At 43.9% G+C, this 14042-nt stretch overlaps 1 protein-coding gene across 3 annotated transcripts in view; it reads right to left on the reverse strand.

Annotated features, from left to right (window-relative positions):
* Nucleotides 1–12898: 12898 nt before the first annotated feature.
* The window catches only part of BAZ1A (bromodomain adjacent to zinc finger domain 1A), a 117106-nt gene continuing 115962 nt past the window's right edge, over nucleotides 12899–14042 (reverse strand). For all 3 annotated transcript variants that reach the window (XM_038405915.2, XM_038405913.2, XM_043516594.1), the window contains one exon: nucleotides 12899–13898. In XM_038405915.2, the coding sequence (XP_038261843.1) occupies nucleotides 13708–13898 (191 nt within the window). In that variant the 3' untranslated portion in view covers nucleotides 12899–13707. The remainder of the gene's footprint in view (nucleotides 13899–14042) is intronic.

Here is a 14042-nt window from a genome sequence, read left to right on the forward strand (position 1 = left end):
GGGTGGAACATGGTGCCCACACAGAGTCCCATTAAAGTCAGAATTGAGGCTCAAATATGAAATGAGTTCAGCAATCCAAATCACATTCTGATATTGCAACAGTATGATTCATAGGAACCAAGTCAAAATATAATTGGCCTCTGTAAGCAGTTGCACTCTGCCATAGCACCTCCTATCATCAGAGCATCATCTAGCAGGAGTTCTTGTCCTTATGCCCCCTATCAGCCATCTGCCTTTGTACACACCTCCAACCTGAGACATGTCCTGTTCAGATCCCTTTGGAGGTTTTAAAAAAAAAAAAAAAAAAGTTTTTAGTTGAGAAACTTTAGACAGTTTAATCAGCCATGTGTCTGAGCTCTGACTTCATCTCCCTTTCTGGGCTGCTCTGAAGTCGTCTTCCCAGAATTGAGCACTAGCCCCTCAGAGTGAGTCATCCTTAGCTGTTTGTTCTCCTGCAGACTCTGGCTCCAGCCCCTTCTCAAAATCCTCCTGCTCTCTGTGGTTCCTCCCCACAGACTGAATTCTCTCAGCCTTTTAGGAGGCTCTGGTGTCAATTAAGTTATCACCTGATCCCTCTTAGTCCACTCCCTCTGGCCAAGAAACAACTAATTAATTACAGCACAGGTGTAGCAGATGAGACTAAGGGGCTTTTACCCCTTTTTAGCTGATGAGGTTTCACTGCATCGCAGCCTCTTACAATTCTTCCCTCAAAATAAAAAAAAGAGAACTTAAGGTGTTGTGCATGGAAAAAATAATACAAATGTTTAGATTTTCAAAATTAAGCACATATTAGAAATTACTTATCTGAGAACTGCATATAGGAAGTGTAAACAAGATGTATGTTAAAACTGAGCTGCATAGAGGGTATCTTTTAAATTAACAGAATTCTAGTAAGTCTATAAAACTAATATGTTGGTTTCATTGTGTATTACCTATAATAGAGACCAGTAATGCCCTATGACATTAAATCCAAAATAATATTACAAATCCTGGGGGAAATTACACTGCAAACATATGACCCTCAGCTCCTCCATATAAGCATCATTCAAAGCAGATTGTGTACATAATTGTACATTGTATATATTGTGAATACCAGGCTGCTGATTTGACATTACTACCTATCAGCTCAGTTATATTGCTATATAGTATAAAGAACTATCCTTCTGCTGAGGTTATTTGATGAAACCCACCTATGGAATAAAACTCTTGAGACTACAGGAAAGAATAAATTATCCTGTCTAGGTAGCAGCCAGTGCTTCAGAGAGTATGCTGTAATGTAACATCCTTGTATGAAATCTGGCCCGTTTCTATCATTAAAAGCAAGTGACTCTTAACTGCTGGAGACATGGTCTCAGTGTAACCATGGAGGCCGGAATCATTGAGTATGTGTGCTTGTTGGACTCTCCCCTTTCTGGTGAAGAATAAGATGACTCTACCTATTACTGTGCTGAACAACATTGCCATCTATGATGCTTTGCGGAAAGCCTCACTAAAGTCAGTGGTTGATATCCTCTCCTTCAATCATCAAGCAATTTATGTTTGAAATCCCAAAAGTTTGTCACAAAAATCTTACTATGGTAAAATGTAGTTACGGTGGAAAGTATGTATAAGCAATTTAGGGTATAAGTAAGTTTCTGGTTTCGGGTGTACTTCATTTTGGAAGGCTATAAACTCTAACCTTTTGGTGGGTATGAGACACAATTTGGGCACATTGAGGAGGAGCCCCAGGCTGTGAAACGTGTCTATGGCCATCATCACATGGGACTGAACTTCTTCCATGGAACAACCTGTGAGAAGCCAGTCGTTGAGGTATGGGTACACTCAAATGTGCCTTTTCCGCAGGAAGGCTGCCACCACCAACATGCATTTTGTGAACACTCGGGGAGGCTGGGGAGAGGCTGAACGGGAGACCCGTGAACTGGTACCGATGCTGGTTTACGACGAACCGGAGGAAGCATCGGTGCGCCAGATGAATAGGAATATGAAAGTATGAGCCCTTCATGTCGAGGGCAGCGTACCAATTCCCCAGATCCAAAGACTGAATAATGGTGCTCAGAGAGTCCATGCAGAAACGGAGCTAGACCAAAAATTTGAGTCCGCGAAGGTCTAAAAAAGGGTTGCCTTGGGGATTAGAAAGTAACGGGAGTAAAAACCTTTTCCCCTTAGCTCCTGTGCAACCTCCTCCACCACTATCTTGAGGAGCGAATGAACCTCCTCCATAAGGAGTTGCTCGTGAGAGGGGTCCCTGAAGAGGGATGGGGAAGGTGGGTGGGAGGGAGGGGAGGAGGAAAGCTGGAGAGTATCCCACTTGTACCGTGCGTAGGACCCATCAGTCTGATGTTATATGGGACCACGCACAGTAGAAGTGGGATAATCTGTTTGAAAACCTTGGAAATGGATCCGGGAACTGGGTTAGTAGGCTGTTCTGGGACATGCCTTCAAAACCCTTGCTTGTTACTGGGTTGAGACTTATTCTGGCCCTGGTTAGGTGCACTGTTCTGTCTGTGCCCTTTTCTGCCCCGCCTGTGATACGGTTCCTGCCTAGGTCGGGGTTGGTACTGCCTCTGCTGCGGCAGCTGAGGCTTAAAGGGTTTTCTCTGGGTCGCCGGCGTATGCCTTCCTAGCGACTTCAGCGTCGCCCTGGAGGCCATGCAGCCTGGCATCTGTTTGCTCTGAGAAGAGGCCCAAACCTTCAAAGGGGAGGTCTTGGAGGGTATTCTGGACCTCTGGAGGAAGGCCCGACACCTGGAGCCATGCTGAACGTCGCATGACTACTCCCGAGGCTATGGTCCTGGTTGCACCATCCACCGAGTCGAGGGAGGCTTGCAGGGAAGTCTTAGCTACTGTCTTCCCTTCCTCGACTAAACTCGGGGTGTGCATCCTGAGGCAGGCAATCCTTAAACTTGGACACTGCCATCCAAGAATTAAAGTTGTCTATTGAGGATCGCCTGTTAGTTGGCTATGCGCAGCTGGAGGCCCCTGGAGGAGTAGACCTTTCTACCAAAAAGGTCCAAACGCTTAGCTTCCTTGGCTTTGGGGTCTGAGGCTTGTTAGCCGTGTCATTCCCTTTCATTGACCGATGAAACGACTAGGGAACAAGGAGTTGGGTTGCAGAACAGGAACTTGTAGCCTTTTGGGGGGAGCAAAGTATTTCCTCTCTCCCCCCTAGCTGTTGGGGTGATGGAGGCCAGGGTCTGCCAAATAGTATTTGAGGGGGAGCGCAATTCTGGAGGGACCCTCGGGGTCAGAATGTCCACCATTGGATCCTCATGCTCGACCGTTTCCTCCGCTTGAAGGCCCATATTGAGGGTGATTCTCTGGAGCAGCTCCTGGTGAGCTCTGTGATCTATAGGTGGCAGTTCTGAGACTGACGTGCCCACCACAGCCTCATCTGGGGAAGAGGAGGAGATGAGGTGCTGTGACTGGTTCTCATCTAAACCCTCCTGTGCACCTCCACAGACTTAGGTCACCTCAGGGCCCTGCGGGGCTGGCATTTCTCGAGGCGCTGCAGAACTTGGTGCCGTCTCGGGTAATGGGCTTGGGGGCACCGGTTGCACTTGAGAATCCAGAGGGGTCCTAGAGAGGGTGGCCTCCCTTGTCCTTGATGGGGCGTCTGTGTGGTGACCTGGATTAGGATTGCAGAGACTGATCAGACCTGAAGGAGATGCCTTGCTGCTGGTGGTAGGCCCATGGGGTCCAGAAGGGCCACTGACCTGGGGGGGTCCATTGCGGTTGCCAGGCTGGTTGGGATTCTCTACTAGCTCTTGTTCTGTCTACTATAGCTAAAGTGGCCAGAATCTGCCTTGGACCCAGAGGATGCTGACTGTAAGGACCAGGGTGGTGCCGAATGTTGAGAAGTCAGAGGATGCTGGGGAACGAGAGAGTGGTGCCTGGCTGTTTGGGACCAGAAACGGTGCTGGGAGTCCCGGGACCAGGATCAAAGTCTTGTACTTGGTGCCGAAGATGGTGCCATGCTCCGGTGCCGGGTGGCTGACTGTGCTGGGGACCAGTGTACCGATGCTGCAGGTACCGCTGGTAAGTCCACCTCCACTGCTGTAACCTCATGTTGGGTCGTGGGAGCCGGGAAATAATTGGATGAACTCGACTGGAAACGGGGCTGGGAGTGTTCTGGATGACACCCTTTTAGGTGGTGCCAGAGGCTTCTCCCTGCACGGGAGGGGGTTCAGTACTGACAACTCAATGAGGTCCTTTGCTGCCTCAAGTGTTGGGTGTGGAGGGGTGTTCAAGGACCTCCTCCAGCCCTTTGTCGAAACTAAATTGGCTGGGTACCAGAGTCAACGGGGCCTGTGGCGCCGGAGTCGACGGTGCTGGTTCTTGGCTAGGGCCCGCAATATGTCTTTCAGTGCCGGGAGTGTCTTATCAGCTCTCTGGGGCAAACGCCTTCTTTCCCCTTGCTTGTGCCGCTTAGTCGGTGCCGGAGAAGTCTACTGGTGCCAATGATTTTCAGTGCCTGGGTACTGCTGGGTCATGCATGGACGCTGGGGCTGGTGTCAGACGGTCAGGGCCCGGAGGCTGTAACGCGGCCTCCATGAACAACTACTTAAGGCAAAAGTCTCTTTCTTGGTGCATGGCTTAAAGGCCTTGCAGCGCTCAGCTTGGTGAGACTCTCCAAGACACTGGAGCCAGGAGTCATGGGGGGTCACTGTTGGGCAGAGACTTGTGGCATGTGGTGCAAGCTTTAAAACCCTGGGCTTGCGGCATGCCCCGCAGCCCAAGGCTGGTGCTGGAAGTAGCTTCCAGACACCTGAAACAAAGGATTTCTAAACTACTGATAACTATGTACAAAGAGGCTATCAGTTAGTTAAGGGATCACTCGAAAGTGAGAGAAAGTTCCAATGCCGCCACGGATGGTAAGAAGGAACTGAGGGGGGGGTTGGGTCGGCAGTGTAATATATACACCGCCATGAAGGCGCCACTCTAGAGGGCTCCCCTGCCGTCCCGACAGGAGCTGCTAAGGAAAAAAGTTTGACGTCCATGCATGCAGCGCACGCACACCTAATTGGAATGGACGTAAACAATCACTCAAAGAATTGATGTTTGAAATCCAAAAAGTTTGTCACAAATAGCAAAAAAATCTCACTATGGTAAAATGTAGTTACAGTGGAGAGTATGTATGAGAAATTTAGGGTATAAATAAGCTTCTGGTTTGGGGTGTACTTCATTTTGGAGGGCTTGTGATTTATTTTAGCAATCTTGAGCTTTATCTAGTTGTCCAAGAATTGGGGGTTTTCAGAGCTCTCTTATATACTATAACAAGTAATCTCTTTGTAAAGTTACCTAGAGTGCTTTAACATATTACTGTTTCAAACAACACTTTGTTAAAATGCACAAGGGAACTTTTTAGTGTGCACCAGCAGGGTCTACCTGGACCAATTAAGGTACCACGTGTTAGTTCGCTTTATAAATTAAGCCCCCATAGTCTGCATTATTCTCCATATAGACAAACCCATAGATACAAGTAACCATTTCTGGTATTTATTGGAAAAATGCAGGGTTCTCTTTTTTTTTTTTTTTTTTTTTTTTTTGAAATCGGGTGTATTTTATTGATTATCAGTTAAAACAAAAAACCAGAAACCCTAGTATAAAATATTACAGGGATGTTGTAATAATCCAAAAAAAATAACCAATATAAACCCAGAAAACTCAGTACCAGGAATAGTGCTTCTCAGCTCTCCTTGCTGGCAGATTGAAATTTATGTGCTCTACCTCCCTGCCTTACCGCCCTACACCCATGAGGTAGACCCGGAGGAGGACTCATGAAAGCCCAGAAGATGCCCCCACCTCTGTGAAAATAAATTCCTTCCCTTACCTGCCATCACAATGGGCTTATTGAAACCATTGGGCCTCTTATGAGGACCAATGCTATAGGGTACTTGTCTGGAAAAGGCCACATTTGGTATACCTACCTGTGCCACATCAGCCACCAGCACCACTCATCTACTCAGTACAGGAGGAGTTTCAGGAGGAGCAGTGAAGCTATTAAAGGAGAAGGGGACAACTCATTCATACAAATCCTCTTCCTCCCTTGAGGAGGCAGTGACATCACCATCACCTTCCTGTGCAGATGATTTTAGGACCTTTTAGGAACTTTCAAGACCTAATGAAGTGACATGTGGAGTTCCATCAAATCTCTGTGGAGGACGTACAAGAGTCTCAGCACTCTCTTGTGGGCGTTTTGTATACCACCACCCGCAGAGTAAAAAAGCCCTCCCTTTAATGAGGCTTTTCTCCTGCCCATAATCTATGGCAGATCCCTACCTCTCTCAGGCCTACCTACAAATTGGCAAGCAAAATAAAAGTACATACCTGCCAAAGGACTAAGAGTATTTCTTCTTACCCCACCCCCAACTCCCTTGTAGGGGATGCAGTCAATGAGAGAAACTGTCAAATTTGTTCAAAATCCACTTCCTCCAACAAGGTGGATAAATGTCTAGATTTCCTCAGCAGGAAGTTACTCGTCCCCTGCTCTGCAGTTTTAGGTAGCGAACTATCAAGTTCTGATGGCAAAATATGACTTCAAAGACTATTCTATGTTTACTCATTTTATTGACCACCTGCCACTGGGAGCAGTACTAAACTCTCATTTCCAAAGGCCAGCTCATTACCAAAGCTTCCTTGCAGGTTGCCCTTGATGCTGCTGACACAGTTTTGTAATCTATAGCCACCACTGTTATGTGATGAATATCCTGGCTCCAGTCTTCTGGCCTCCCTCGGGAGATACAAAACATGGTGGAAGACCTCCCTTTTGAAGGGCCTAAGATTTTCCACAACAATACTGATACCTTACTCCACTCCCTCATGGGGAACACTGAGGTCACTTGGGAGTTATGTGCCTGGAACAAAGGCGTTTTAGTAAATCACAGACAACACAGTGCTCCTGACCATTTGACTACCACCCGTATCCTACCTATTCCAGACTTATGGAACCACCTAGAAGAAGGTTTAAACCTCAAAAGAAGAGGCTATCCTCTATAGCAACTTCCCTACCTGTGCCTTCCTCTAAATGACTATTTTGACATACTGGTTGAGTTAACAAACAACCCTTTCCTTCAGATCTGCTGTGCCAATCTGCCATCCACCCTGGCCTTCTGGAGATTACCATCCCACTTTCTAGCTGCTTGGGAATTTATCAACACAGAAACCACCTCTAGCATCCATTTCCATTCTATTTCCCCCCACCCTCCCCCCAGGACCCCTCTCTCATGAGGTTCAGTTCTCCCTGTGTCTGGGGCCAATATCTAATTCCCTGATTAGTTGTAAGAGGGTTTTATTCCAAATATTTCATGGTCCCCAAAAGAAATGGCATCTAGAGGCCAATCTTAGACCTCAGGAATTAGACATCTACATTATTTTGCAGCACTTCAGGCTGGTGACTCTGGCTACCATAATCCCATCCCTAAATCAGGGGGATAGGTTTGTTGTCCTCACCCTTCAGGATGCACATTTTCATATTGCTATGCATCCTTCCCACAGACACTTTGTGCTTTGTCATAGGCACAGAATATTGTCAATATCGTGTCCTTCCCTTCAGACTCTCCAGAGCCCCACAGGTCTTTACGAAGATCCTCTCAGTAGTCGTGGCTCACCTGTGTCAATGGCGTATAGCAGGCTCTCCCTGTCTGGACGATTGGCTCCTAAAGGGGCATTCTGCTCTAGAGGTTCAGTCGGCAACCAACAAGGTCTTAGCTCTGTTTCAGTCCTGGGCCTACATATCAACCTGGGAAAGCCCACATTAAAGACCCATGCAGCAGATAAATTTCATTGGAATTGCCCTGTACACTCTAACTGCCTGAGCACAGATTCTACACCATGTTCAGTCCAATCACTACTCTACATCAGAGTCCTCAGACAACAGTAAGGGCCTGTCTTCTACTCCTAGGTCTCATCTGGGCTTCACCATTTTTTACACCACATGTGAGACTACATCTCTGATACCTTCAGGCCTGGCACAAAACCATGTACATGTTGAACAGAGAGTCTTGCCAAATGAATCGCCATACCTCTGCGGGTACTGGACTGTCTCTGGGTGGAAAGACCACCTGAAGGTCTATGTGGGAACCCCCTCCCAAGTACACCACCTTTCCAGCATCTGAAGTATGTAGCACAAATTCCCCTTTATTAGCATGCAGCTTTGTGAAAAATACTAGTAAATCTGATATGAAACTCTGATACTTTTTGGTTTTAAAAAAACAAATAAACTGGGATCAGGTCTAAAAACCATCTTGTCCTGATGAAAAATAGTAAATGACAGATCAGCCACTGAAGCATGCAATTTTCTGACCTTTTCCTGGCTGCTGATATAGCAATAATAATTAGTTTTAAATAGGTAAGTAAAATAAAGGACACTGCCAAGGGTTCAGAAGGGTATTTTACCCCTTTTTAGCTGATGAGGTTTCACTGCATCAGAAGGGTATTTTAAGCCTACTTAAGACCAAATTAAGGTCCCATGTTGGAACTGGATCCCTCAAAGGGTTACATACGTTAGACAACCCCTTGATAAATCCTGTATTGGTACAATACAATCTACCATCAAAGTATGATAGGCTGACCCACCAGGGAATAGAAGCTGTAATCAGATTTTCCTTGCATTCAAAAAACAAACCTAATCCAGCTCAAATAATACGTGTTTGTACACTGTTTTCTAGAATTGAGCAATACATTTGGAACCAATGAGGAACAGGATTGTCCAAGATTAGGCAAATCCAATAGCCCAGGCCATTAGATGGAGAGATTGAGGGTCCAGATGAAGGATCCTGCCTTGTTGCTGCAACAACATGTCTTGAGACAGACACCTGTAGTCTCCATTCTTTGGGCCATGTACCACTGCTGTCTTGATCAAGCTGGGGCTATCAGGATTATTCTTGCCCTGGTGAAGATACCTCAAGACACTTTCTGAATAAACAAATAGGGGAGGGGAAGCATACAGAAGGCCCTTTTTCAAATACAATAGGAAAGCGTCTGAGATAGATCAAAAGAGACAATGCTTTTTGTTGAACTTTGTTGCAAACTGGTCTATAACAGGCCAATTACATCTGGAGAAAACTTGTACCACTTGATCCTTCAGAAAACACTCATTCAGCTGACAATTGTCCCTTCTGAGATGATCTGCCAACACATTGCTAAATGCAGGACTACTGGATAGACCTTATAAAGAATGTACCAATCCCATAAGTTGACTGCCTCTGCACATAATAGGGAAGAATGAGTGCCTCCTTGCTTGATGACATAATACATAGCAGTTGTATTGTCCTTTACTACCTGAACACTCTTTTCCTTTATATGAGGAAGAAAAGATCAGAGAGCCAAACAAATGGCTCTTAATTCCAAAACATTTCTAAGCAGCTCTTTTGTTGAGATATCCAGTGGTCTCTGGATAAAATGACCCAGATGAGGTCCCCATCCCTTGTTGGATGATCAGAGGTTATCGTGACAGATGGTGAAGGGAGATTGAACAAGACATCTCTAAGAACATTTGATCTTCCTGCCAACAAATTTAGAATGGTTTGAGACATGGTGAAAAACATCTGAAGACTATCCAGAGTAGGTTTGTAAACTTGAGACATCCAAAGCTGCATTGAGGTCATTGTGAGGCATGCAAATTGAGTAGATAAGTACTGCTGTCATAAGACACTCCCTCTCCCCCGATTCAAAAAGAAATTCACTTTTTGGGATCAACAGAATCAGATCTCTGAAACTGATCACTGTCTTCCAGAAGGAAAGTTTTTCCTGCTGCTGAGTCTAGTATAGAGCTGATTAAATGGAGTTTGGGCAGAGATATGACTGTTGAAAAACAGTCCCAAGTCCATAAGAAGGGAGGTTATAAACTTGATGTGACGTAGGAGAGTCTCACGTGAAGATTTTAGCAGCCATCGCCCAAATGTGATTAACAAAGAGACCCTGTTATATGCACTGGTACTACAGAAAGGCACTTTGTAAGGACTCTTGGCATTTTAGAAAGCCCAAATGTTGTACGACTTTGTTTTGTAGTGGGACAGACATTTTCAGTACAAAGGTGCTTCCAGTGACTTGGGCAGATAGAAATATGCATCCTTGAAATCAAGAGTTGTGAAATAATCCTTAACTGAAAGCAAGGGAATTATGGAAGCTAGGGTTAGCAATCAAAACTGGAACTTCTGAATGAACCTATTCAATGTTCTTAAATCTAAAATTGGATAGAAACTCCCATTTTTTCTTCTGTACGAGGAAGTATCTTCAATAAAACCCTTAATCCCACAGATCAGTATCTTCCCGACAGTGCCTAAGCGAAGCAGTTTCTGAATTTCTGATAGAAAAACCTTTTGTGAAAAAGTTCTTTGAAAAGGGAAGGGTAGAGAGAATTGAAAGGGGGTTCATTTTCTAATTGTATTAGGCAGCCCTTTTCCTATAAGATCTAGTACTCATTTGTCCAATTTAATAACTCTCCAGTTGTCAATGAAATGAGCTAACCTTTCTTTAAGCAAAGGAAGGGACATATCCCCACCAGTTGGTCCATAACTTTCAGTCCTATCAAATCTGAAGCCTTGTTGTCAAAGATGAAGAAGAATATTATTTTGATTTAAGTCTTGGAGTAATTTCTTTTTATGTTGAGACTTCAGTGAAGATGTAGTCTGTTGATGCTGACATCTTTGAACTGAAAAATAAGATTAGGATTGAGGGCATGTCTACACTACAAAATTAAGTCAACTTACATTAAATTGACCTACAGTCACCACTGTAATTAAATTGATTGTACATGTCCACACTATGCTTCCTGTGTCAGTAGAGCGCATCCTTACTAGCAACACTTGCATCAATGCAGGGAGCAGTGCACCACGGGTAGCTATCCCACTGTGCAACTTGCCCCAACCCTACTGTTTTTAAACTTTAGCGCCAAGATTCTTCATTTTCAGTTGTTTTGTTTTGTAACTATTACATTCTGACAGTGTATTAATGGATTTCTGGATACACACTTCTGGGCTATTTTGGCCTGGGACTCCTTGGTTTACAGAGTGTAGTTACTTTCCCTAGTAACTTTGAGATGGCTGCCTGCATGGAGCCATGCCATAGGCAATGTGTTTGCCCTTGGTGTGTGAACACAGAACTTCTTTGGAAAGCAGGGTCTGTGGGGGCTGCACATGCACCATGTCTCCTCCTCCCCCGCCCCCCCTTCATACTTGCATATACTGTCACTGTTTTAAGACTCCAAAGTGGTGGGGAAGGAGGGTGGGCTGTGTAAATCCATGCAGGCATTCATGGTGATAATTCACTGTTAGAACAGAGGGCTAGGAATCTAACTACCTGGATTCTATTCCAACTCTACCTACTGTGACCTCAGACAAGTTACTTAGAGCTTGATTTTGCCATCCTTATAATGAGCAGAGCCTTACTCCAGAAGTGACTTCATTGGGACTCCCTGCAAAGTGACAAGGCACTACTCGGTAAGAGTTAGGGTGGCAGGATCAGGGTTTCTAAGATTCTAGACACACACAACTCCTCTTGAGTTCAAGTGGTGGTGTGGATGCTTAGCACTTCTGACAATCAAAACATGTTTGAGCCATAGTTTCCCCAGTAGCAAAATGGGGATGATACTAATCCACTTCTGAGTCCATTACAATCTTATGGACTGAAATTCTTGGTTGAATATTTTCAAGTTTCTGTTTGGGAGCAATTGGTTCAGTTTGCCAATCTCCTAACCAGGCTTCAAATTCTTCTGCTGGAATCTTATCCTTTCAGCAGGTGTGCTAGGCTCAATGCCAGGCCAAGGGGGAGCAAGGACATTAAAGTAGAATGCCTACTTAATTTTATTTTTCTCTTTTAAATAAGCTGTTACTCTCTCTGTGTTCCAGTTCTATCACAGAGAAAGTGAAAACAATCATGCCTTTTGCATCACAGTCTTTCCTTGGCTAAACATTTGCAACAGACCAATTTAGCTGGGATTGGGGTGGACAGGCAAACATGACTCCCCTGGTGTTGGGGAAAAGGCTGCTCCCCCCCCCATTTTTTGCTCTGCTGCTGTGGTGACCACTCTCTTCACCCCCTAAGTGGTCACTCCCCCATCCCACCCTTCCCTAGAAGGCTACATGCTGCTCTCAGAGCAAGTTGGCTTCCAGTGATGTCATCCACAGATGAGCCAAGCACTACAAAAGCAGAAAAAGTAACTTGGGATGGCAAATTGCTGTCTGAGCGTGTAGCTATATGAAGGATTCTTCCATCGTTATCTACATTTAAGGACCACCACCACAACAGGGAGGAAAGGTGTGAAGCTTCCAAAGAACCTCCACTCTGCTTTATCTGGAGCCACAGATGCACATTTGCAGTGTGTATAGATGGTATAGGGGAAAAACTGCATGATTCCAGATCTACCTACTGCTCTTCTCTGCCTCATGCTATTCCTGGCTCATGTGGTGTATCCCCAGCTTGAAAAATAGTGTTTTAAAAACTCCTTCCTAGTTTATGCCATTTTTTAAAGTCACCAATCCAGTTCAATTTTAAAAGTATATATAAAATTCCAAACTTAAGAAAAAATGAAACCATTAAAGAACAAACAAAGATTTCAAAACTGTTTTAAAGATTTTGGCTAACTAAACATTTCAAAGTTTTATCTTGAGAATAAAAAGCTGATTAGGGTATCTCACAGTTCTCCTTATATTCTCAAGGCATTTTGCATCAACAACTTGGTGTAAAATAGTATACAAGAGATGGGATAAGACATTGGGATTTGCTTATGTTCAAGACTGCTGGAAATATTTAAGAATAATTTAAGATTGTTATGCTATTAAGGTATATTTTCATCAGAGCCAAATCTTACTGTTCTCACACAAGCAGCTTACCACTTGAAATCACTGGGACCATGGACTGTGTAAGGATGGCAGACTGCAATAACTTCAGAAGCTCAGAATACTTTGAAAAATGTATCATTTTATTTGTACACTTAGAAAGTTGTACATAGAAACTTATAATACAGTCCTGCAAGTTACCTGTTGCTAGAAGAACTGCCAGCGAGAGGAGAAGGTATTATTTTATCAACTGATCATCAGGAAGTTAGAGGAATAAACAAAACAGGAGAAAAATTAAAAAAAAAGTTAAGGAACTCTTATTCCCCCCCACATACAAATTTTATAAATACAAAACAAATTCACAAATTACTTTGAATGCTAAATAAATATCTACTTTATAAACTCAGACTGAATATCTCCAGCCAGCACTGGTACAGTACTTTAAAGGATATGCAATTGTACTCATTCATGTGTAGTGTTGAAAAGGTGTACTCAGAGTTTCAGACATTTACACAGTTTCTTCAACTGTGCTACAGTAGAAGATTTTGTCCGAGTTGATAAAGTCCTCGCAATACCACAGCTCCTAGAAAATCTAGAGGATAAAACAAGGTCATATGGCGCAGAAAAAAATATTTCTGGAAGATATTTGGACACATGAATGTCTTAAAAATGTACAAAACCTCTGTAAACCAGTACTGTATCCAATACATCTATCAAAGTTATTAGACACTGAATAAAACTGTAGCAAAGGTAATCTTTCCTACATTCTCCTGAGTGCTTAATATTAAATTGAGAATATAGTGCAGGCCACGCTTCAAGGTGGTTAAACTGGTGTTATTGCTTTATACAGATATGATGACCGCATGATTTAATGTTTCATTTTCATGAATATAAAGGTTCCCTCAAAAAAAAATCCTTTGGAAGGAAGAGGTTAAATTCGTGACTTCTTTGCAGCTGGAGCAGCGTGGTCCACATTACCAGATGCAATAGGGAGTCCAAGCTTTTGAGCCTGAATGTGGAAAAAAGCCTGAAGTCTAATTCCAGCTTTTGCTTCACTTGTATTACGAGGGTTGTACTCAAAGCAGTTCGAAAACATCAGTTCAACGTCTTCAATGAATTCAGCTGGTAAATAAAAATTAAAGAAATGAGTTTAGTGCATTTGCCAGGTCACCATAGATAATCGTATGAGTAAAGCATACTGTTACCGCACTACAGAATTCAGTAGGATGATGCCTTTTGTAAAGACAGTTGCTAAAAAGATCTTCA

This window comes from Dermochelys coriacea, chromosome 6, assembly GCF_009764565.3.
Source record: "Dermochelys coriacea isolate rDerCor1 chromosome 6, rDerCor1.pri.v4, whole genome shotgun sequence".
Taxonomy (NCBI): Eukaryota; Metazoa; Chordata; order Testudines; family Dermochelyidae; genus Dermochelys; species Dermochelys coriacea.